The sequence below is a fragment of the Embiotoca jacksoni genome, unplaced genomic scaffold (assembly GCF_022577435.1).
Source record: "Embiotoca jacksoni isolate LCO1_2020_lvr unplaced genomic scaffold, fEmbJac1.0.p SCAF_9, whole genome shotgun sequence".
Lineage (NCBI taxonomy): Eukaryota > Metazoa > Chordata > Actinopteri > Embiotocidae > Embiotoca > Embiotoca jacksoni.
In genome coordinates, this window is record NW_027185447.1 from 5,708,581 (window position 1) to 5,730,348 (window position 21,768).

General features: G+C 39.4%; 3 protein-coding genes across 7 annotated transcripts in view; 1 reads left to right on the plus strand and 2 right to left on the minus strand.

Annotated features, from left to right (window-relative positions):
* Positions 1-1,447: 1,447 nt before the first annotated feature.
* LOC138193022 (interleukin-17 receptor B) lies at positions 1,448-6,353 on the minus strand. Its single transcript, XM_069140792.1, has 10 exons — positions 6,280-6,353; positions 6,100-6,179; positions 5,980-6,004; positions 5,343-5,459; positions 4,347-4,456; positions 4,060-4,192; positions 3,655-3,750; positions 3,286-3,363; positions 2,558-2,841; positions 1,448-2,197 (listed from the first exon to the last, which is right to left on the minus strand). The coding sequence occupies exons 2-10, from the start codon at positions 6,163-6,165 to the stop codon at positions 1,769-1,771; spliced, it is 1,338 nt and encodes a 445-aa protein (XP_068996893.1). The 5' UTR covers positions 6,166-6,179; positions 6,280-6,353; the 3' UTR covers positions 1,448-1,768.
* On the plus strand, positions 6,300-16,795 carry chdh (choline dehydrogenase). Of its 3 annotated transcripts, XM_069140791.1 has the most exons (11): positions 6,300-6,419; positions 7,587-7,692; positions 7,792-8,046; positions 8,977-9,207; positions 10,171-10,337; positions 11,633-11,784; positions 11,954-12,083; positions 12,389-12,523; positions 13,208-13,350; positions 14,519-14,621; positions 14,838-16,795. In XM_069140791.1, exons 2-11 carry the CDS (start codon positions 7,610-7,612, stop codon positions 15,254-15,256), a joined length of 1,818 nt encoding a protein of 605 aa, XP_068996892.1. In that variant the 5' UTR covers positions 6,300-6,419; positions 7,587-7,609; the 3' UTR covers positions 15,257-16,795. The 3 variants fall into 3 exon arrangements, with proteins under 3 accessions (XP_068996892.1, XP_068996890.1, XP_068996891.1); XM_069140789.1 differs by having other exon boundaries at positions 7,587-8,046; XM_069140790.1 differs by lacking the exon at positions 6,300-6,419 and adding an exon at positions 6,706-6,718 and having other exon boundaries at positions 7,587-8,046.
* cacna1db (calcium channel, voltage-dependent, L type, alpha 1D subunit, b) overlaps positions 16,777-21,768 on the minus strand; it is an 88,178-nt gene continuing 83,186 nt past the window's right edge. For all 3 annotated transcript variants that reach the window (XM_069140786.1, XM_069140785.1, XM_069140784.1), the window contains one exon: positions 16,777-21,192. In XM_069140786.1, the coding sequence (XP_068996887.1) occupies positions 20,887-21,192 (306 nt within the window). In that variant the 3' untranslated portion in view covers positions 16,777-20,886. The remainder of the gene's footprint in view (positions 21,193-21,768) is intronic.

Here is a 21,768-nt window from a genome sequence, read left to right on the forward strand (position 1 = left end):
ACTCACTAAAACACGTTTTTTTTACTGTGATGCACTAGTGATGCATAATGGTGACCACAGGTAGCGAAAGCTGAACACAATTAAAGCACAGGTTTCATATTTTAAACACAACGGCGCAAAATTGATGACACTTGTTGCAAATGATGTGATTGAGCCAATATAAGGCAGTTCAGATCTCCCAGGTTGTTGACAGTTGAGGGTTCATATCAACAATTGACAGAAGCTACCGGAGACATGGGAAGAGTGAGTGGAAGAGATGGGGCATGTTGAGGAAGAAGAGGGGGCAAGGAAGAGCAAGACAAAAAAAAAAAAAAAAAGCAATTTGGGATGAAATCTGAGCTGCTGTAACAAACCATGTTCTTGTTCATGGAAAGATAATGAGGGAAGCAGCACAAAGCCGCAACATCAGCAGATTCTCTGTGTTCACTAAATCCAGAGTTTCAGAGAAGAGAACATGTAAACATGTCTTCTGTCATTGAAAGTTTCATTACTGTATACATATTTGCCAATATAAAGGAGACTGGGGAAAAGTCCATCACAGTTCATACAATACTATGTAGTATGTAGATTTTTGTTACTGCAGTTCACTTTTTGTAGAATTGATACATTCTCCTTTACATTTTGTCCTTTTCCACAACTTTATTCTTTACCGTACGAAAATGTTCATCCTGAGTTACGATTTTTTTTTTTATTTATTTATTTTTTTTTTATGGATTTACTATACACACATTCTTAGGTAGCCACGAACATTGTATTTTTTTTATTTTTATTTATTTTATTTTTTTTGTATGCAGTTTATAATGACTGCTCAGTACTGTTTTCATTTTGATTGGCTTAGAGCCTGATGTGACAACATAGTTTGGTTTTGAGTGCAGATAAAACTGTTTTGAGGCGAAAGTTCAGTTTTGCAAGAAGAGCCAGCAGTTTTGTGACTGTGGTTTGGAAATTGGGTTTTGTGTTTACAGTTTTGAGAACAGGATGGAGTTTTCAAGAAATGTGTCTTAGCAATTGTGAAAAACTGTAATATTAAAGTAACACTATTAAACAGTGTCTGATCTGAGCACTCGATATTACATATTTTTATACAGGTAGGGCGGGACTTTAGTCTCGGATGTTCCACAAGAGGAGTACCAATTCCTTATCGAGAGTTGGTACCGTGACCTCCTGAATCTGAGTTCAGCTCGCGTGTGAGTTGTCACGTACCGAAACTTACTTCGTGTTCTCATGATCTTGGGCACACAGTTGTGTGCAGCACATCTTAATGCTGAGTCGACAGGGTTACATATAGTATCATAATAGCATTTGATTAAAGACTGGATTAAACATATATATATATATATAAATGGGCATAGCATAAGCATAATCCACCACAATTTAAGCATAATTTACCACAGGTTGCAGATGAAATAAACAAATGCAACAAATGAATTATTTTTTTAATAATTTATACAAAAAGACAAAGATAAGTTGTCTTTGTCACCTTCCTCTTTCTTTGTGCTGAATCTCACTAGCATTGAAGCCACTTACAAATTCTGCATGATGATGACAACAGACAAAACACTGTCACACCAAGTCTTAAGCAAGTTTCCATGCCTTTGGAAAGCAAAAATAGGCAACTTAGATGAGCGATACATATCCAAACATCTGTCATTTTTTGTATTAAAAAAAAATTACAAAACATTCAGTATATTGAAAGAGTCAGCTATACTTACTGTCAACTATTCTAACCCATATTCTTTATCCATTAGTGACAACATTTTCACATCTTTCATATTTCATTACAGATGTTCCAGCAGTGATGACCACAGGGTTTAATGGTGGCAGCTCTCTGGAGAGGCTCCCTTAACTTTTCTACAGCTTCCCTTAACTTCACTGTACTTTTGTCACTGTAGGAAATCCGTGCTCTGAAAATCCGATCTAATATATTCTTGTCATCCCGCTGCCAAGCAGGAAGACTCTTGCAAACTTTGTTCAAATCCTTCATCAAGCAAAAGGTTTTACAGGCCCTCAGTTCAGGGGCCAAGGTGCAAGGCCTTTTCTGCTGCTGCTCACCCAGCTGCACCACCCAGAACTTAGCCAGCTCACTGGCCACCTTTGCGTGGCTTGCAACCATGTTGAGAATCAGAGGGTAAAGGTCATGAGCCGCTGCTGGGATGGAGGGCTCTAGGAGGCTCTGGCTGGAGGGATGGTGGCTGGGCTGAGAGAGGAGAGGAGAGGAGAGGAGAGGAGAGGAGAGGAGAGGAGAGGAGAGGAGAGGAGAGGAGAGGAGAGGAGAGGAGAGGAGAGGAGAGGAGAGGAGAGGAGAGGAGAGGAGAGGAGAGGAGAGGAGAGGAGATTATCAAACAAAATGAGGACAATAAATTATGTATCCGTCTCTCATCACCACATTACTTCAGCTGGCTTAACCAACGCACTAAAAATGGAAGCGACCACCTTCCATCAATACAACACTGCTATTTGACTTTTCTGGACATCTTAAGTTTAGAAAGTTCGACAGACTTCTTTGGTGCTCCTTGCTTTTAATATGCAGATATCCTGAAAATGACACACAGCGTACCCACTGTACCGATGGACAGACAATGAGCACTCGGTCTGCAGCCTTAGCCTGTTCTGCCAGCCAGCACATCGGCCCCAGCTCTGCGATCTTCTCCTGCTGCCACATGTCGATTGCCACACTGCAGCCGCCGTGCCACTGCAGGAACTCGGCCAGCGCCACAATGGCCTGCTGGAAGGCTGAATTCTCAGCAGGGTACACGACAAGGACAGAGACAGGAACCATGGGAGATCCAGGCCCGCTTTTGAAACCCGGTGCTGTGGCAACGTTGGATCTACACCTTTTATCTGGGAAGTAATAAAACATTGGTCAAAAGAAGTTAGTTGTCTTCAGCACCAACCGGCAATGTCAAAGATTTTATGTAATCTCGAGGTGAAGCCCAAGCACAATATGTTTCGGTACTTCTACAACCCAACTTAAAAATATAGGACGTAAAGCATGTTTCCATTTACATGATGGGACATTTAGACAAAATAGTATAAAGCTAACCTCCTTTGCAATGTGGCAGAAATGTTTTTGTAAATCGGTCACGAAGTTTAATATAATCCAAAAGTGTCTCAGAAAGCCAACTTTTAAAAGAGAGCCTTTTTGATAGGCTACATCAATTTTAGCACTGAAGTAAACCATGTTGTGTGCATTAAGCTGAGAATCTGTTTCCATTTATCGTCTGATATTTTGGTGCCTAACGTACTGCTCTAACTAACTGTACATTTTGAAAATGTTGTATTTACAGATTAGGTAGAAGGAAGTCAGGATCATCAAACCGGCCAGTCCTCCAAAAACGGTGACAGTGACAGTAACTTTCAAGTCTGCACAGACAAACACACATACAAATACATATGCCTTCTTTTAGTTGATGTAAAATAGAGATTTTAATGATTGATTGTAGGAATTCACAAAGCTTTAGAAACTGCGAAGCTGTGGGCTCAGTGATGATCTCAACTGGAGTGAACAATTAAAAAGAACTATTAAACAGAATAATCTACATGACAAATATTTTACATTATTTCTGACATTTTCTGACATAGTATGTGCTTTTGTAGTGTTGGGTATTGTGAATGTTAATAAACGCGTGTTAATGCATTTATACTTTTGAAAACCTGCTGGTCGCACATGATCTTGCGAGGGACTAAAAAGGTATATTGGAGTGAGTCGCTCAGCTATGGTCACTTCAGGAGACTTCGTTGTAATTCTTGCTAAGAAAACAGACAAGAAAATGCAAAAAAATGTCACACTTTTGACACATTTATATCATTTAAATGTCTGGCATGTTATGCGTTGTTGTTTTTTAGGTAATATTTTATTATTCTGTGCTATTTTATATATATATATATATAAAGCATAGTTTAAATGCAATGCTATGTTAACTTTGAACTTGTTCTGCTTTTCATGCCTGCCAAACTAACAGACACTTTAATACTGCAGCCCAAGGATTGTTTATGTCTTTGCTTTTTAATACTCTGTTGCCGTATATCAGTAAAGCTGCAAATAAAAAAGTTACTTACGCTTTGTTTTACGAGGAACGTTAATGTTGACATGCTTGAATGAGAGGCCTCTTTCCCGTGGAGATGCGGGGAGATTAGAAACTGATATGTCGGTGAGGCCATCGGTTACGCTTACTAAAAATTGAAACCATATCTAGATTTGAAAAGATGACAATTACTGCAGTTAATGAAATCTTTTCAACATCACAGACCACTTTGACAGGAGCATCAATTCAAACGCACGCTGATAATTGCTGCTTAAACACAAAATAAATGATCAGTTGTAGTCAAGAGCTCATTCATGATACCTCCGTTGAATTTATGCGGCCTGCTTTGTTGAAAGGTGGGTCATATTCACAGTAGATTAATGATTTTCCTGATATTTCGATCTCAGTGCCTTCCAGGCTATGAATACTACCTGCAGAGATAAAATGACAGAGTTTAGAGTGGTTAAAGTAGCAGTTGGTCGGCATTAGCATTTAGACATTGACCAGTCAGTGTTTATCGCAGAGATTCCGCCAGAATAAAGACAGAATGTAAAAACTGCAGTGAAGGTCTGTCTGTCGACATTTAATGTATTACTTTAAATATTCAACAATATTTTTGGTGGACATCAGTTTCATCACCTTTAGGGGGCTCCTTCTGCTACATCACACCTGCTACATAAAATACAAGCTTTTGATTTTTTGGGTGTTTCAGTGATGTGATGTGTCAGGTTGTAGGTGACACAATGCAATATGGAAATATACATTTCTGAAAACTGGTAGTGGAGCATGTAATCTTGGATTTCCAACTGGATAACTTTCTAAATTCAAATCTTTTTGACTTCCCATAATAAGCCCATTCACTACGTTCAGTTTTGGAGATTTTCACACTAAATTTCCTTTGTTACAGAAACCTGATATTTTCATAAAGACTTCTGCAATCCAATGTGAGCATAGTAGCTAAACTATTCATATAAAAATATTTTACCCTCTACTTAGTGAAGTCACGGCAACCAGAGTAAAGTCCTGCTGTCAAGTAAATGAAATGAGAAGTGATGAAGACAAATCTCCTCAGTTACTGGATAAACGTTATATGTCTGGTAACTTCAATCACTACATTAATAATGACCCTTATATTTTCTTTTGAGTTTATTTGTTAATTATAGATTCTCAAGGTTGCCATGTCAGTGAACGTGTGTGTGTGTGTGTGTGTGTGCCGATGCATTGCAAACTGCGTTTATAAAATTGTCTTAAAGTCAACAACATCGAGTGGTATTATTGGTATCCATGTGATGACAAATACAAAGTGTTTTCTCCTACCATCATTCTGTATTGCCCAGCTTATGTTCAGCTTGTATTCTCCTCCCTCAGTCACCAGATTCACTTTCAAGTCTGCTGGCAATGATGGATAGGAATTATGGTTTACTCGGCCATAATCTGGAACAAGAGACAACAGTGGAGCTCACTGACCCAACGATAGTGTTGTACATAGACTATTATCATTTTCTGAAATTTATTTAGATGTTCTGTGTTAATTGTGCAGTTGAAATATATTCTAGTTTCTGGGATAGATTTTGTTGAACAATCAGCGAACACTCATATAATAAAATATACACAGCCCACAAAAATCTTAGAAATCCGCATCATGATATCTGGAGATATAACGTCTTGAAAACCAGTGTGGCCACTGAATTTATAAAATGTACCTTTTTTTAAATAAACAATTCTTATTTTTACTATTTGCCTATCAAATACATTTAATTCATGTTGAATTCTTACTTTAGGCTATATCACAATTAGAGGTAATTTCCAGTTGTGTCAAAGTTTTTTAATGGGAAATTGAAAAATACTGTCAGTACAAATCAACTTTTTAATGATATATTGATATATATCAAATGATAAAGCCATATTCACATTAGAGGGCACAGTATGAATGATAAACACAACATAGACCTACCAACACTTTCCTCACACTTCACATTCTGAAAAGAAATCCCAAAGACAGAAAACTAAAGTAAGATCACTCTTAATTTCAATTAAAATAATGAATGACCTCCTTATAAATTCGATAACTTACAATTCCAGTGGATGTCACTTGGGCTGCGACATAGGAGAAAAAGATCAGTGTAGCTGCCCACATCATCAACTACTGTCAGGCTGAAAAAAATAAAATGAAGAACACCAAATAAATAAACAGAAAAACAAGCGATACGTACATATTGATAATACGTGACAAGTCCTCCGTGTTGCATCCTACCTTTGATGGACCTGTTGAATGAACTTTTGGTAATACGCTGGGGTTGTTCATCTATATACGGCCCTTAAGCCCCGCCCACAGACGTGGACAGTTTTCTCGGCTCGGTGTCGTCCGGGTCTCCAAGTTTCAGTGTTTCAAAGGTAAGGGCTGCTGCATGTTACTGCTTCATCCAACAGTTCGTGGCGTCTGTCTGTATTTGCCTGCAACTTCTCCGACACCACCTCGACTTTAATGCGATGGACTCTGTGGAGTTGCTTTGAGTGAATTCCATGTTCTGCTGTCCGGTGTGAAGTCCAGACGACTGTGCGCTTCGGACAGAGCTGACAACCAATTAGTTGTGAAATAGTAAACAAACATAACGGTTCAGTCCTCAAAGACGTGCCAGTCGCGCCGTCACCGCCAGCTTAACCCATCCAAAGATTTTACACACAGTATAAAGGTATTTTAAAACTTTTGGAAATGCAGCTCGACCACATAGACCGTGGACTGATTACGAAATCAACTGGTTACGAAATCGACCTTTAATAGTAAACATGTAACGCGAAACAGCCGTAACAGTTTGAAAGTCAGTAAAATAAAAACAATCCTTTTTATATCAGAATCCACTTGCAGACATTTCAGACGGTTTACGGCATTACGTTTGACAATAAAAAGCTGATAGTGAGTTGCTGTTCTGCCGACGTGACAGTCCTGACCTAGATATCACTGAGCTGACTGCACGTCCTCCTGCACTGTGATATATAACACAGAATAGCCCTCAAATAAAATATTTACAAGACCAAACGGTTCATTGCGGCCTTTGTGATCTTTTACACAGAATGAACCTGAACGTAACACACACAAACTTTTTATGTTCCTGGTAACACAATGACTTGGCCTCATCTGATCACTTTGCAGCAGGACTTTACTGATTGAGACACAAAAGTTGATCTGTCCAAATTAGATTGACACGTTAACATGTCTACTTGGTTATTTAAAGGGAGAAACATGCACTGTGAGAGAGCCAAATAATGGGCAGTCATTTCTAGTTATTGATTGAACTGCTGCATGTTTTAAAACTATGAGCTGAGACTTGAGGAAGAACAAGGAGTGGACCAGTTAATGTTTAATATTTAAGGATCCCAAATGTTAACCAAAAGCCTCTACGTATAGCATAATAGGTATATTTAGCAAGACAGTGCAGCAATAATTGTGTTAATTTTAGACATGTACATTTCATTCAACACCCTTAGATATACTAGTTTTGGTTCCAAATCCAGCTTTCCCACTCTGGTGTGTCCTTAACTGAGTGTTGTTGTGATTCCCAGTGAATGAAGAAAATCTTCCCAGAATGTTGTCTTTGGCCACGCTAGGCCAAACTGGAGCCCGAAGAGCTGTGACGGGGACTCGGGGGAGATTTGTGAGAGACAACAGGTGCTTCTCTACCCGTTTGCCAGAATGTCACTTTGTCCCCAAGACCAGAAAGATGGGCCTTTCTATTTCCTGCTCATCTTCCTCCTCCAACCGTTACAGATGCTTCACTGCCTCAGCTTTTCACCGTCGCTTTTCATCATCACCTACAGCCGATCAGAAAACACCGTCCTACAGCTATGTTATTGTTGGGGCGGGGTCAGCGGGCTGCGTCCTTGCCAACCGCCTCACAGAGGATGCCCATGAGTCGGTGTTGCTGCTGGAGGCAGGCCCTAAGGACATGTGGCTAGGCAGCTTACGACTCTCATGGAAGATCCACATGCCAGCTGCGCTGACCTATAACCTCTGTGATGACAAGTACAGTAAATAACTTATCTCTTTTGTTTTTCACTGGTCTTGAAATGTTTTGGTGTAGATGTATACAACCGTTTTATTTGACATTATTTGTCATTCATCACTAAATACTACACTGTTTCCAAATCACTTGAAGCAAAAAAGTAGAAACCATTTAACATTTAGACTTGGGTTTAAAAGTTGATCCTCATCTGTAAAATACTAACCGTCATCCAGTTTACTCAGTAATTTAAAGGTCCCAGATTTGACACTTCTCTGGTATTTTACTTGCATTCCTGATATTGAAAGGAAGATTATTTTTATCTCAGGTACCAAAACCTATCTCAGTATAGTTTTATCTCCTCTCCTTAGCTATTTGTTTTGTGCCTGTGTCTTAAAGGAGCATTGGCATCAATGATCCTCTGTTCTGATTGGCTGACTGTTTCTGAGTAACGCATGCTCAAACTTACCACAGGTTTTCTTTGGCCTTGTCGCTAGGTAGCTCGGTGACAGAATGATGACTCTGTTTTATTCCACGTAAAAGGACAGTGGGCCGTGCTGAGGGCAGACACATGACATTAGTATGAGTTTGTGACATCACAAACCTACATAAGTCCAAACGGCTCAGTTACTGAATGTGGGCTATGTACATTTTTCTGGGGACTGAGCGTTTTGACACTTTCATAGTATTTTTATAGGACCTAGACCTGCTTTATAATCAAAAAGAAATAGAAAACTCAACTTATATATTGCGTGACCTGTTGACTGATGTTAGACTATTAAAGTTACAATGAATGAAAAATGAATTGACTGGCTGTATAATCTGAACAAATTAAACATCCACGTATCACGTTTGTCTAACTTAATGGTCCATTATATTGATATCTGTTCCAATATAATAACCTATTATTGAACTGTTGTTGTCATGTTGTTTTTCTTTTCATTTCTCCACAGGTTTAACTGGTACTACCACATACTACCTCAAGCCCACATGGACAACCGGGTGATGTACTGGCCGAGGGGTCGTGTCTGGGGAGGGTCCTCGTCGCTCAATGCTATGGTGTACATCCGCGGGCACGCCGAAGACTACAACCGCTGGCAGAGAGAGGGCGCTGAGGGCTGGGATTACGAACACTGTCTGCCTTACTTCAGGAAGGCTCAGTGTCACGAACTGGGAGAAAACAGGTACTTAACCAAAATGTCTCGAGGGCATTTGTTTTGAATTAGGTTTGTTGTTTATCTCTGAATGATTTTAACACGCATGGACAGAGTTTGAAGGGAAACCGAACTCGGGCAGTCTCTCAGGGGCGATTAGAAAACGTTGTAAATGTGCAGCGTTATTGTGATTATCGTGCAGAACCTGACCACGTGTACATCACAGGCTAAAGGCTGTGCGTCACTGATCTATTTTCGGAGCAAGGTAATGAAGGAAATTTGCACATACAAATTATGATCATAGATGTCAGCTCAAATTACTTTTTTGGTTTGCTGACAAATTAAAGATTCTTGGAAGTAGATTTCACAGACAGAATTGGTGCATTTGCTTGTATTGTGAAAGACATTTTATGAAGTGCAGTACACACATTGAAATGGAAGATATGTTTAGTTTATCAGAGACTTTATCATTTCCATGGGAATCCTGTCCTGCATCTTTAGATTAATGTAATTCTTACCAAATCGTGTCCATTTGTTTGCATTTAAATCTAGAAGTACAGTTAGCAGTTGGAGGAGTCAACATCAAAAATTATGATAAATCAGCTCGCATTTTACAGATACAGTAGCTGCAGTTCATACAGGAGTTGGAAGTTCAAGTCACTGTGAACACATTTCTATATTTTTATGAATGAGATGATTGTATTTGGCACTTTAGAAAATGGTTTTGATCTTATAGATTTTAGCGATATGGTGGTTTTACTTAATAAATCCAAATAGAATATATGGGTAATGCCTTCAGCACATTTATGTTCTTCAAGGTTTGCAGGAAATCGATAATCACTATGTACTTACAAGTTCGGATTGGATAATTGCTGAGAGACACATATGCACAACAGCTTACAGAAAAATATCACTGCTGGTAATAAAAGGATTCATATTCATTCAGTACTGATTACTGAATATCTTACTTGGTGTTTCTTCTTTGTATTGCAGGTATAGAGGTGGCAGCGGACCTCTGCATGTGTCCAGAGGGAAGACCAACCATCCCCTTCATAAGGCTTTTATTGAGGCGGGGCGGCAGACAGGGTACCCCTTCACTGATGACATGAATGGATACCAGCAGGAAGGCCTGGGCTGGATGGACATGACCATTCATAAAGGTTAAAAAAAAAAAAAAAAAAAAAAAAAAAAAAAAGGACCTACTATAGCTACATGATATTTAATATAACAAATAACCAGAAAGAACACTTAAAAGCTATGAATGCAGTGTTTTTTTTTTTAAAGAAAATAAAGGGTACTATTTTAAAGAACCAGGTCTCAGCTTTAACTTGACCAGGTTCACATCAATATTTAAAAGAAATGTGTGGGAGATATAGCCCTTTAAATACACCATGTACACATTGTAACGGTTCAGGGGAGGTAATTGGACACTTGACTGCCATGGACAGCTGTGTCGTTTCAACACTCGCTCATGTACAGAGAAGTTCACATAAAGATCCGAGTTGAGAGTTGCCGTTTAGAGTGAGCGATGTGGAACAAAGCGGGGACAACGCAAGTGAAGAAGACATTGTTGAGGCTAAAAAACTGTAAAAAAAAAAAAAAAAAAAAAAAAATTTAAAAGCAAAAATCTATCAAATAGATTTTGGAGGTTCGTGGAGGACCAGAAAATTGTTTGCCTTGGGAAGAAAAAACACTCTGGCTGCAAAGCAAGTCATCAGCGATTAAGTGAAGACTTTATGACCAGAACCTCATAGGATTCACCACGAGGTTCAAACCTCATCTGAGCCTCAAAAACAGAAAGGCCAGGTCACATAAGCATACAAAAAGACACCGGTGTAGTAGAGAATTTTGTTCTGACAAAACAAAAATCACTCCATCAAATTAATGGAAGGAGGAACTCATCTTTATCCAAAGAACCACCTCATCTGTCAAACTTGGTGGTGCTTCTTATCCAGCTGGGGCATGTATGGCTGCCCAAGGAACTGACAAACGAGTATTTATTGATGATATCACTATTGGCAGAAGCAACAGGATGAATGCAGAGGTATACAGGAGACTTCTGTTTGGTCACATTCAGTCAGATGCATCAAAACTGCACTGGATGACACTTCATCATTCAGCAGGACAACAACCCTAAACATATACCCAAATAAACCAATGATGAAGAGGTTGAATATTCTGAAGATCAGACTAAAAACAGAGAGACCCATGATAAGCAAGAGCAGAAGGTGGCTTCAGTAAATGTCTGGGAAATCAGTGACCACCGATCAGGATTTTCCACAAAGTACTATATATGATGACTCCATTTTAATTTATGGGTATCTGTCCAATTACTTTAGAGCCTCTAAACATTGGTCACTATATATTATGATAGTTGTACTTCTCACACTATACAAACCTTCTTGAGTCTGAGGAACAAAACCATATGCTAATCTCACTGCCCAAATGTGTCCAGGGAAGAGGTGGAGCACCGCCAGCGCTTACCTCAGACCTGCCCTGGGTCGACCCAATCTGAAGGCAGAGGTGCACTGCCTGACCACCAAGATCCTGTTTGATGGCAGCCGTGCTGTGGGGGTGGAGTACGCACAGAATGGACAAACGAAACGGGTAAGAAGGGGAGATGGTATAAGACTTTTAAAAATGGAAAAGAAAGAATAAACATAGTAATACAAATTTCTGAACTAACACACTTTCCTCTCATTTAATTTAGTAATACTTTTACTCTTGTCGTATTGTAAGTGGCTTTTTCAGCAATTTTTTTCTGTTCTATGTTCAGGTGTTTGCAGAAAAAGAGGTGATACTGAGCGGAGGAGCCATCAACTCCCCTCAGCTCCTCATGATGTCTGGGGTGGGAAACGCAGACGACCTTAAACAACTTGACATCCCCGTGATTCAGCACTTACCAGGTACATTGTGTGTATCTGTGTATGTGTGTGTGTTGGCTTTTTACTTAAACATGTAAGCACAGAAAAAGCCTGTGAGAAATTCTTTGGCTTTTTTGTATTTCATTTTTTTAAATGTTCACACTGAAGCAGGTTGGCGCAGCTGGGGAATATAACAACATTAATAAACATTAAAAACCACAATTCTGCTCAGGTGTTTTCTATTCACCTTTTCTGTGCTTACTATCACACCGGCTTTGGAGTGCATAGTATTATGATAGCTGGTATTAATATCTCTCTTTGTCCTCCTTCTCTCCGTTGTTTCTCAGGTGTTGGCAGTAACCTGCAGGATCACTTGGAGCTCTATATCCAGCAGCAGTGTACTCAACCTATCACCCTGTACAAGGCCCAGAAACCTTTCCACATGGTCAAGATAGGTCTAGAGTGGCTCTCCCTGTTCACAGGTAAACATAATCAGATGTAGGAACTCGCACATTCTTCATAATCTTCTACAAAATTACGTAATTTCACTGAAAGTATAAACCACTTAATATCCTAATCAATTCCAAGCTCCTTCCTTCAAGAACCTTTCACTTGCTTGATATGTTGTTAATTCAGAAAATGTCAATCATGGACAGGTATGGGTTAATGTTAACTATCTTTCAAACATAAAGGTAATGTAATTTGGAAAAAAAATAAATAAAATGCTTTCCCTTATTAAGATTCCGACATTCACAGCGCAAATTTCCATCTTGTACACCACAGGAAACAGTAGGCTGTGAGTTTTGGGGCCTGATGGAAGGCTGTAGGTGGAGATGTTGTGATACTCAGTATAGAGCTGGAGATAAAGCTGTTTATGCACCATAGCATGACATCAGTTTATAAATCACAGCTAATGTTCTTATAACAGCATTTAAAAGGGTCCTTAGAAGAAGTTTTCTAAACGAGGACTCACAGATCCTTTGGTGAAATGTGACGATAACTGAAACAGAATACAGATTGCTGGCTGCTGGGTGAGCTTGATGACTGACGAGCATACTGACCTTCACAATCAGAAACCCAAATTAAATACACCAAGAGTCAAGACAAGACCGATGGAAATATCACACACACAGACAACTGAAACAACCATCACCATTGTGCCTTAGGTTATGGAGCAACAGCCCACTTAGAGAGCGGAGGGTTCATCCGAAGTCGGCCGAACGTCACACACCCTGACATCCAGTTTCACTTCCTGCCCTCACAAGTCATCGACCACGGACGAGTTGCCTCCAAGATAGAAGCCTATCAGGTGCGTTGGCTTTACCAAACAGTTGCAGGTATTTTGTGTGGGCGGAAGATTTTCATTTTATTGTGCAGTCAAATGTGTGTGGTTGATTATTCAACAGTGTGTGACTGAAAATTGCAGTGCAGGAACTGCTACACACTGTGCACACTCACACTCCCACGTACGCACTCCCACGTACGCACTCCCACGTACACACTTGACTAATTCTGCAAAGCTAGATAAGATACCATTGTGAGGCACTACACACGCAGAAATTAAACTGCATACACCCTTTCCATGGAAAAGCGATTACCTCAGATATCATGACAGATGCAGCTACCTGGAATTTCTGCCTCCACAGAAGTGTGCCTGTTAGGAAATAACTCCTCCATTGTCTTCTGTGGAAGTGTTGGCTTATGAACAGCCGTACAGTTGCTTTACTTGCACCACTTTTCAACCATCATTTAGCAAAAAGGGATAAACAACAGTTTATCTGTGTAGCTGCTCTTGATGGATGGGAGATATGTCCTTTGCACAAACAAGGTTTAAAATATAAGTTGGGGTTTTTGAAAGTCTATCTTAATGCAGTACTCATATGCCACTGTAGCCCCAGTGGGTGCCTCAGGTACAATCGAGTCATAGCACTAAGCATACTTTTTTTTTTAATGTATAAATATCTAGTTATCTTTGTATAACCCATAAGACCTTTGAACACCACTTACTGTTCTTCTAAAGCTATTTTCAGAAACCTCAAAGCCCTCTGCTCTGTTAAAGTGGATTTTTGAAATGCTATTGATGCAGCACACAGACGTTTTGTCAGATTTTTGCTGTCATTTTGCTGTCAATTTGTTTTTTGATCCAGCAGCACCTGTTGAATGTGTATTATTATACACTATAATTCTTCCCAAGCATTACTGCATTGTAAGAAGTGAGGGACAAAGTTCACCTGAAGCAAATGTGAATCTTTATAGGGCCGAGTTTGACCAATCAGGACACAGATGTCCACTTGATTTGGATTCCTCAGGCTGCCGAAGCCCTATGTTAGCTTTTGCTGTGCCGTCTTCATCTCTTCCAGTGTAGTCACTTTAGGAGGGCACTCTACTGTACGAATGGCAAGTTACCTGCTTAACTATTTTGGTGAACAAGTGACAGATTGAGTTATTGGTGGACCAACGCTGTTCTGGTGTTGTAGGTTCATGTTGGACCAATGAGAAGCACCAGTGTTGGCTGGATGAAGCTAAAGAGCACCAATCCTCTGGATCACCCAATTCTCCAGCCCAACTATCTCTCTACCGGTAAGATAAAGTCACTCAACATTACAAAGTACATGTGTCCCTCTGGAGGTCTGACTGGAGCATCACATTAGCATTAACTCGTTAAAAAATTTCCCCTTGGGGATTAATAAAGTAACTACCTAACCTAACCTAACCTAAGCATGGAGTTAAACTGGCACACTACTATTCCAGCAGAATCTTATAAAGGCATTTTGTCATTACCTCTCCTGCGCTCAGATATCGATGTGTGGGAGTTCAGGGAGTGCGTCAAACTCTCCAGAGAGATTTTTGCCCAGAAGGCCTTCGATGCATTTCGTGGTCCAGAAGTCCAGCCCGGTCCTCAGGTCCAGTCCGATGCCGAAATCGATGCTTTTGTGCGCCGCAAGGCCGACAGCGCCTACCACCCGTCCTGCACCTGTAAGATGGGCTCGCCCTCCGACCCGATGGCGGTCGTCGACTCGAACACACGGGTTCTGGGTCTGGAGCGGCTGCGAGTGGTGGACGCCTCCATCATGCCCAGCATCGTCAGCGGAAACCTGAACGCTCCAACCATCATGATAGCAGAGAAGGCTGCAGATGTCATCAGAGGTCGCCCTCCTCTCGTCGACTTGGGGGTTCCTGTGTACCGACCTCTGACACTCAACACGCAGAGATGAACAGACGGAAGGAGAGCTGACACCATTCGAGTAAAGGGTTTATGTGGGTCAGGAACAGTTCACAACACAATCTGTTATTAGGTGACAACAGCAGCGAGAGAGAGGTGATCAGATATTGTAAATTAATAATGTGGGAATGTTAACACTTCTGATTTCAATGCAATTGATCTCATTAAGGCCACAATGGTCTTGAAAATATAGTTTTACAAGCTGATGTGAGAAACAAAGCTAGTTGCCTTCTTGCGTTGCTTCCAAAAATACAATTTCATAACCCTCTCACAGTCCGACTGTGAAGCTATGCCACCACCACACTTGTGTTTTTCAACAGTGGTCACATCTTTCAGGGGTACAAGCAGTTAAAGGAACAGTCTTTGTCTAACTGTTGAAGATTAAAACTGCTCATATGCATGTTGTCACTGTCTTAGTTGCTTTTTGACTTTACCTTCGCCGTAGCGTCCCCAAACTTTACAGCTCACAGCTCTGAGTTACCTTTTGGCTGAGGCCAACCTGGTAACTGTATAATATATAATAATAATAATGTAGTAAGAAATGCAAACTATACCTCAGATGATCAAATGTCTGTTTAAATATACTTTATGCTTATATACACTAAGAAGTGGTATAGACTTAACAACACTAAAAACAAACAAAAAGATTATCACTTACTCGTGTAGAGATTTTTAAAAATATATATATTATGGATTTTTACAAAGATGCTTTTGAACCTAATTACGTAAAACTGATCAGATGAAATTATGAAGTTTCTAAATATGATAAAGCCATTGGTGCTTATAAGACCATAATGTTGTGATGTCAGTGTTAATTACTATTTATGCAGAATGTGAATGAAGTTAGTTTCAGTTTCAGACACACGTCAGTGTTGTGATTTTACAATTAGCTTTACAGAAAATCTACTGGAAATTCATACATGAAGTATTGATTTAAATTCAGTCTGTGTCATCAGCTATAATGAACAGTCAAGTTTTAGAATTCATTATAATTATAATGCCTTATTGAGCTCTGCACTACGCTGCACATTTTCTTTCTCTGCTTCATTGCTTTAACAGTTATTGTTTACATTATAATACAGTGTTGTAAGATGACTTGGATGTTTTAAATAATTTATGTTTTAATGAAGGAGTACACATGTGGACCATAAAGTGGGAATTACTGTGAATACTCAGTGTGTTTAGATGCACATTAGTATTCTGGTTTTGAACTTATTGAAGATATGATGTTTACATGTAACATGAAGAACGGTGATGGTGATTCATACCCCGAACAGTATTCAGGTTTCTGATCATCTGTGAACAGTTGTGCCTTAATTTCTCACACTTTAGCCACGATGCTCTTTAAGAGCAGAGAATGCTCAGAAATCTGGATTGAAGTGTTTACACGAGCTGCACAGGACCAACATACTCTGAAAATCCAATCAGAACCAGGATACTAATAGGTGTTTAAAAACTTATTAGTAAGGCTTTTGTTGTTTTTCCTCGTATTCATCGAAAACAACCCCGTCCTGACCTTGTCCTCATGTCTTTATTCAGTGGTCATTACAAAAATCAGCAGGTTCATTGTCATTTCAGGCAAAAATTCAAATGTACAAAACAGGGTTTTTGTTTTCATTGGTACAAAATCTAGAAGGTACTAGTAATTCTGCTACAAAGTAGATAGAGCTAATTTTTCATTAATTTTCATACAACAAATGGGTAGAAAGCAGAAATTTTCAAGTTCATCACTGTCTTTCAACAAACACTGTACAGATTTTATACATTGCAGTCATTTCATAGACGTGTAAAGCAGTGGAACAGTACAAAAAAATAAAGCTGTGTTGCACAACAAAGCTTTGTCTGTCATCGTGTCTCCTGATAAAACTAAATGTTGATGGATTCTGATGAACTGCAGATGTTTGCGTTTCGGTGTTACTGGTTGTCACGTGAGCAACAGGGTAAACATGGAATGTTAGACGTCATGTCGTTTTCTCCAACAAATTTTGATTTGATTCAAATAGAGATATTTGCAAAACTGTGTTTCTCCCATCCCTGTACTTCATATTTAAACACCGACATTTAAATCAGACAGGAGCTGCGGAAGGATTAAGAAACATGGCCAATATTTAAGCCGGAGGGCCTCGTGTTCAGAGGAACAGTCGCATGTTCGACCCCTACAGCAGCAAGAGAATTTATCTGCTGCAGTCCTGCGCGCTTAATGGAGGGCTTATGACTACTATGACTGTCCTGACTGGGATATGCAGCAAATGTAAAAATTACTGCTAACAGCGTGTGTTTAATATGGCTTCTGAAGCTTTCTAAAATTACTTCAAAATATGTTTTTAAGAGTGATTAAAATCCAAAAGAGTAAAACTGAATCTTTGGCTGCATTTACACAAAATCAAACCTGTTTTTCAATTGGCTATTTAAAATGACATTTATTACTACACTACTAGTGTGGCAGCAGATTACCTATCATTCAAACACTGATGACTTCACTGTCTGATTCTGCCTCTCAGATCGCCAGTAACCAATCAGAAGAATCAGTGCAAAAACATTATTCACATGCAAATGTTTCACATGAATACTAATCTTTGGAAAGGCAGCCTTTCGCCACATCCTTCCTGACACCCACACACCTGGCTAGTTACAGAGGTAATAACAATAAAATGAGTTAAAAGTCTGAATTAAACACTATTTGCATGCAGTTAGAAAATGCATAAGTCTTATTTATGAGCTTTACTTGCCACTAAAACCTGTCTGTGTATATATGAGAGGACATAAGAAGTGAGTGCATTTACAGTGCATGTGAAGAATATTTCAGGTAGCAGCTAATATCCTGATGTAGATTCAATTTATCTGCATGTCTGTATCATTACAATGTCTAACAGCAAACTGTGCAGACCTCCTGTCACCACTGTCCACTGTTAATAGTGCACATTTCAACAGCTTTTAGTCTGGAGTAAGATCTGAGTACTGGTGTGTGTGTGTGTGTAAATGCACTCAATGATCCTTTGTTTTGGTTTTATGTTTGAAGAAGCCCTTTGTTTGCACAGATTACACGTGTTACCCTGACAACAGTATTTAAATTGAGGATGAAAAAAACGGAGATTGCCACACCACAAGCCAGTGTTGGGTTTTAAAAAGTTGACCTGAAGACATGATTACAGTTGGCAGTGGTAGCCAAACACTGGTTAGTGGCAGGGCAAATGTGCTTATCTTATCTTCAGTGTGTTTACCTACGAGCGGGTTGTGTTGTTCTCGCTTCACAGACAGCAGCTGTTTAGGACATTTTGTGCACGGAAACCGGTGTTTGAACAATAAGAAGTCCTACAAATAAAAGGCAACAGCTAACATCAGTCACTTCAGTCCAAGAACACACTATGTACATCCAACAACAAATCTACCGAATGTGTATATTGTCAAGGAAATAGTCTCCCTTTCTGTTGTGGCATTTTAAATGTACAACACGTAGACAGTAAAGAACAGCCACATATGTGCTCTTATCTATCTGATGAAACAAGCACTCAGCTGCTTGAGAGAAATTCTACTTAATCATGTAAACCCATTACAAATGATGTGAGATTCGTTGGAACTAGGGATGCCTGGAAGCAAAGATTTGAAGCTGTCGAGGCAGTAAGAGGTTGAGTCAAACATGACTGAGGACAGACGACGCTGCCACGATGACTTTGGGCTTCAGCTATGAGACAGGGATCTCTGGTTTCTTTCTGTTTTCTCTTTATTGCAGGGATAGTCACAAATGATTATTATTATTATAGCTAGTAGTAGTATAATATATAAGTTATTCTGTAATCACTTTACTGGAACTCACAACAACATATTGACCTTCCTTGTAAGAGTGGACTGCTAGGAATCATGTTTCATGTTATACTGTACGTCTCAGAGCCCAACCGATATATTGGCATCAACTTATCACAAAAAAAAATTGGTATTGGTGTAATGTTGGCCAATATGAAAACTTTTTTTGTTCAGGATATAATGCTGAAAAATATGCTTGGGGTAAATTATAAATTTGTGTGCATTTAATTTTTATAGTTATTTATAATTGATTTAATATTTATAATTATTAAAAGTGAAATTTAACGTCAGTGTAAAATATCCTGCCTCCATTACATGTATGTGTCACGAGTGTTTTAAAATGTTTCATAACCACATTTAACGTATCTACCAGACATAAAGTATGTATGTAATAAAGACTATTGGTCTGTATCATTAAGTACCGGAATTCTTTCACTTTAAATATCAATATCGGCCTCAAACATCCAATATCGATCGGGCCCGAAAGCATCATACAGAAAGATCAAAAAAGTGTGTAAAGTTTCATCATTTGAAGAAAATCTGCGTAAAGTGACTGATTGCATATTCTGAGCGAAACAGTGAAATCACTGTTTATGGGGGGACAGTCTGTAACATTATAGCATCCTTAATGCTCCTTTATTTCCAGGATATGGAGCGTAATCGAGTTAGTAAATTTTGGTGTAAATGTAGCATTGTTGGAGGTGTAAAGGGGGAAGGACTTACAGTATGTGTCAGCGAGCACATGAAACAGAAGGATATGCCTGAGGACAAAGTCTTTTTTTCTTTCACTGATATGTGATTTCCTTTTCAAGTCAAAAACAGAGACAAGCAACGTTTACCCCTGAAATCCTGAAGTGTGAACCCAGAGCAGCTCGATTCAAACGTACCAGCAGCGAAGGCTTCGGATTAGCCTGATCGAGATTAGCTGAAATACTAGCAAAAAAATATATATGTTTTTATCAAGTTTTTTTTCTGTGTAATTTGAGTCATGGAAGTGAAAATGTAAAGTGAAGAACCAGCGTCTGTTGCCATGACCAATTAAAGATTAAAATCACACATTATATATACACATGAAATTCAACTGAATACATGGAATCTCAAAGTCGTTGGACGGCCAAAGACATTTTGCAGCAGGATGAATGTAGCTTTGTAAATCCAGCTCATACATTTCTCTCCACTCTAGGATCGTACCATTCACGTACCTGTCATTGGTGTTTGCTTCTGACAGTTAAACTGGAAACGGGGTGAATGCTTTGGAGATTTATCTCAATCAATCTAACACAGGAATCATTCCATACACGGCAGCCTATAAGTGATTGCAATAGTGGCACATTTTTTGCTTCTACTATTGGCCCTTCATTTTGAGTTCATGGCAGCAGAACAATGGCAGGCCCAGCATCCCGACACTCTTTACCTAATACTGCCTGGATGCAAACACCCACAAATTAAAGCTGATTTAGTTAATCCTCAAACTAAATTCATTACCTTTTCTGTTGTATCCAACCAATGTTAATGATAAAGGAAATAGAAAACCGCCTCCAATTATAATCCTGTTGAATGACAGGCCGGCTAGCAGGTACATTGATTCCCTCTGGTTTCAGTGTTCGCTGAATTGATCTCAACTTCTCTATAAACCCGATCATTTCTCCGTCATTTCTGTTCTCCACTCAACAGAAAGAGAAAACAAGGCACTTTGTTCTCTTATCCATCCCTGTTTTACATGTTTTCTCTGTTGCAGGGTGAACAGAGACACCCCTCACTGTAGAACAGGAGTAACAATTCAATTAAAAAAAACTAAATAGAATCCGGTGTGAGCCGCTGCTATAGCGAAGTGATGCATATCATCTCATCTGTTAGGTCCTCCTCACATTTCACAGCCACGTATGGCTCCTCATCGCTGTAGTCGCGGATACTGTTGTCCCTCAGGTGCGCAATGGCATTTGGGTCCGAACTGCCGTTCCCTTTTCCCTCAGAGTTGCCGTTACTCATACTCCCATTCAGCAGATTGCTGGCAGCACTCTCCATTTCGTCGATGGTCATTGCGCAGGCGTCAGCGATCTCGTGTTTGGTCGCTGACACAAACTTGGGGTCCCTGGCGTATTTCCCCAGACCTTCTGATATCAGCACCTATTAACAACGAGAGGAAAAATAATCAAAGCTGAAACATGAAGTGGAAAAAATTATTATATCAATACGTTCGCATCAGAATCCAGCCAAATGTCAGAATGTCTGTAAGTCTCATAGACATTTGTGGCTTTGTGAATTGTCTGTGCATGCACCTGTCTATTTAGAGCACACAACTGCTTCTTGTTTTGGGATCTAAGGAATACCAATGGTCCTTGTGGTAGGCTATCAATCAATTCCGCAGGAGTGAAATAATCTGTAGAGCTCAAAGGTTACTCAATTCGGTGAAAGAATATTCAGCTGAATCTTCACAAAAGATGTTTTGGCAGCATATCAAAGTGGAGAAAGGTTTAAATGAAATGTGGACTTTTGCAGGCAGGCATTGGTCATTGTTTTTGACATTGCATATATTACATAATCAATCAACAATTATTCAAAGATAATTTGACTTTGAGAACAATCCTTGTATCCCAACTGTAATTATCATTGCGTTAACCTAATTGATTCATTTAGTTTCTATAAAGCCTTCTGGTCTGTAGTCCAAATTTCTGAGGGTCCATTGATAAAAAAAAAAAAAAA

Excerpts from the sequence above, each read along its gene's own strand:
- chdh (XM_069140789.1), top strand. The coding sequence starts at position 7,610 with ATGTTGTCTTTGGCCACGCTAGGCCAAACTGGAGCCCGAAGAGCTGTG. Across the intron at positions 9,208-10,170 it reads CACGAACTGGGAGAAAACAG|GTATAGAGGTGGCAGCGGAC; the intron begins GTACTTAACCAA and ends TTTGTATTGCAG. Across the intron at positions 14,622-14,837 it reads GCCCAACTATCTCTCTACCG|ATATCGATGTGTGGGAGTTC; the intron begins GTAAGATAAAGT and ends TCCTGCGCTCAG.
- LOC138193022 (XM_069140792.1), bottom strand. The coding sequence starts at position 6,165 with ATGATGTGGGCAGCTACACTGATCTTTTTCTCCTATGTCGCAGCCCAA. Across the intron at positions 5,460-5,979 it reads GAAGTGTGAGGAAAGTGTTG|ATTATGGCCGAGTAAACCAT; the intron begins GTAGGTCTATGT and ends CTCTTGTTCCAG. Across the intron at positions 2,198-2,557 it reads TCTGTCCATCGGTACAGTGG|CCCAGCCACCATCCCTCCAG; the intron begins GTACGCTGTGTG and ends CTCCTCTCTCAG.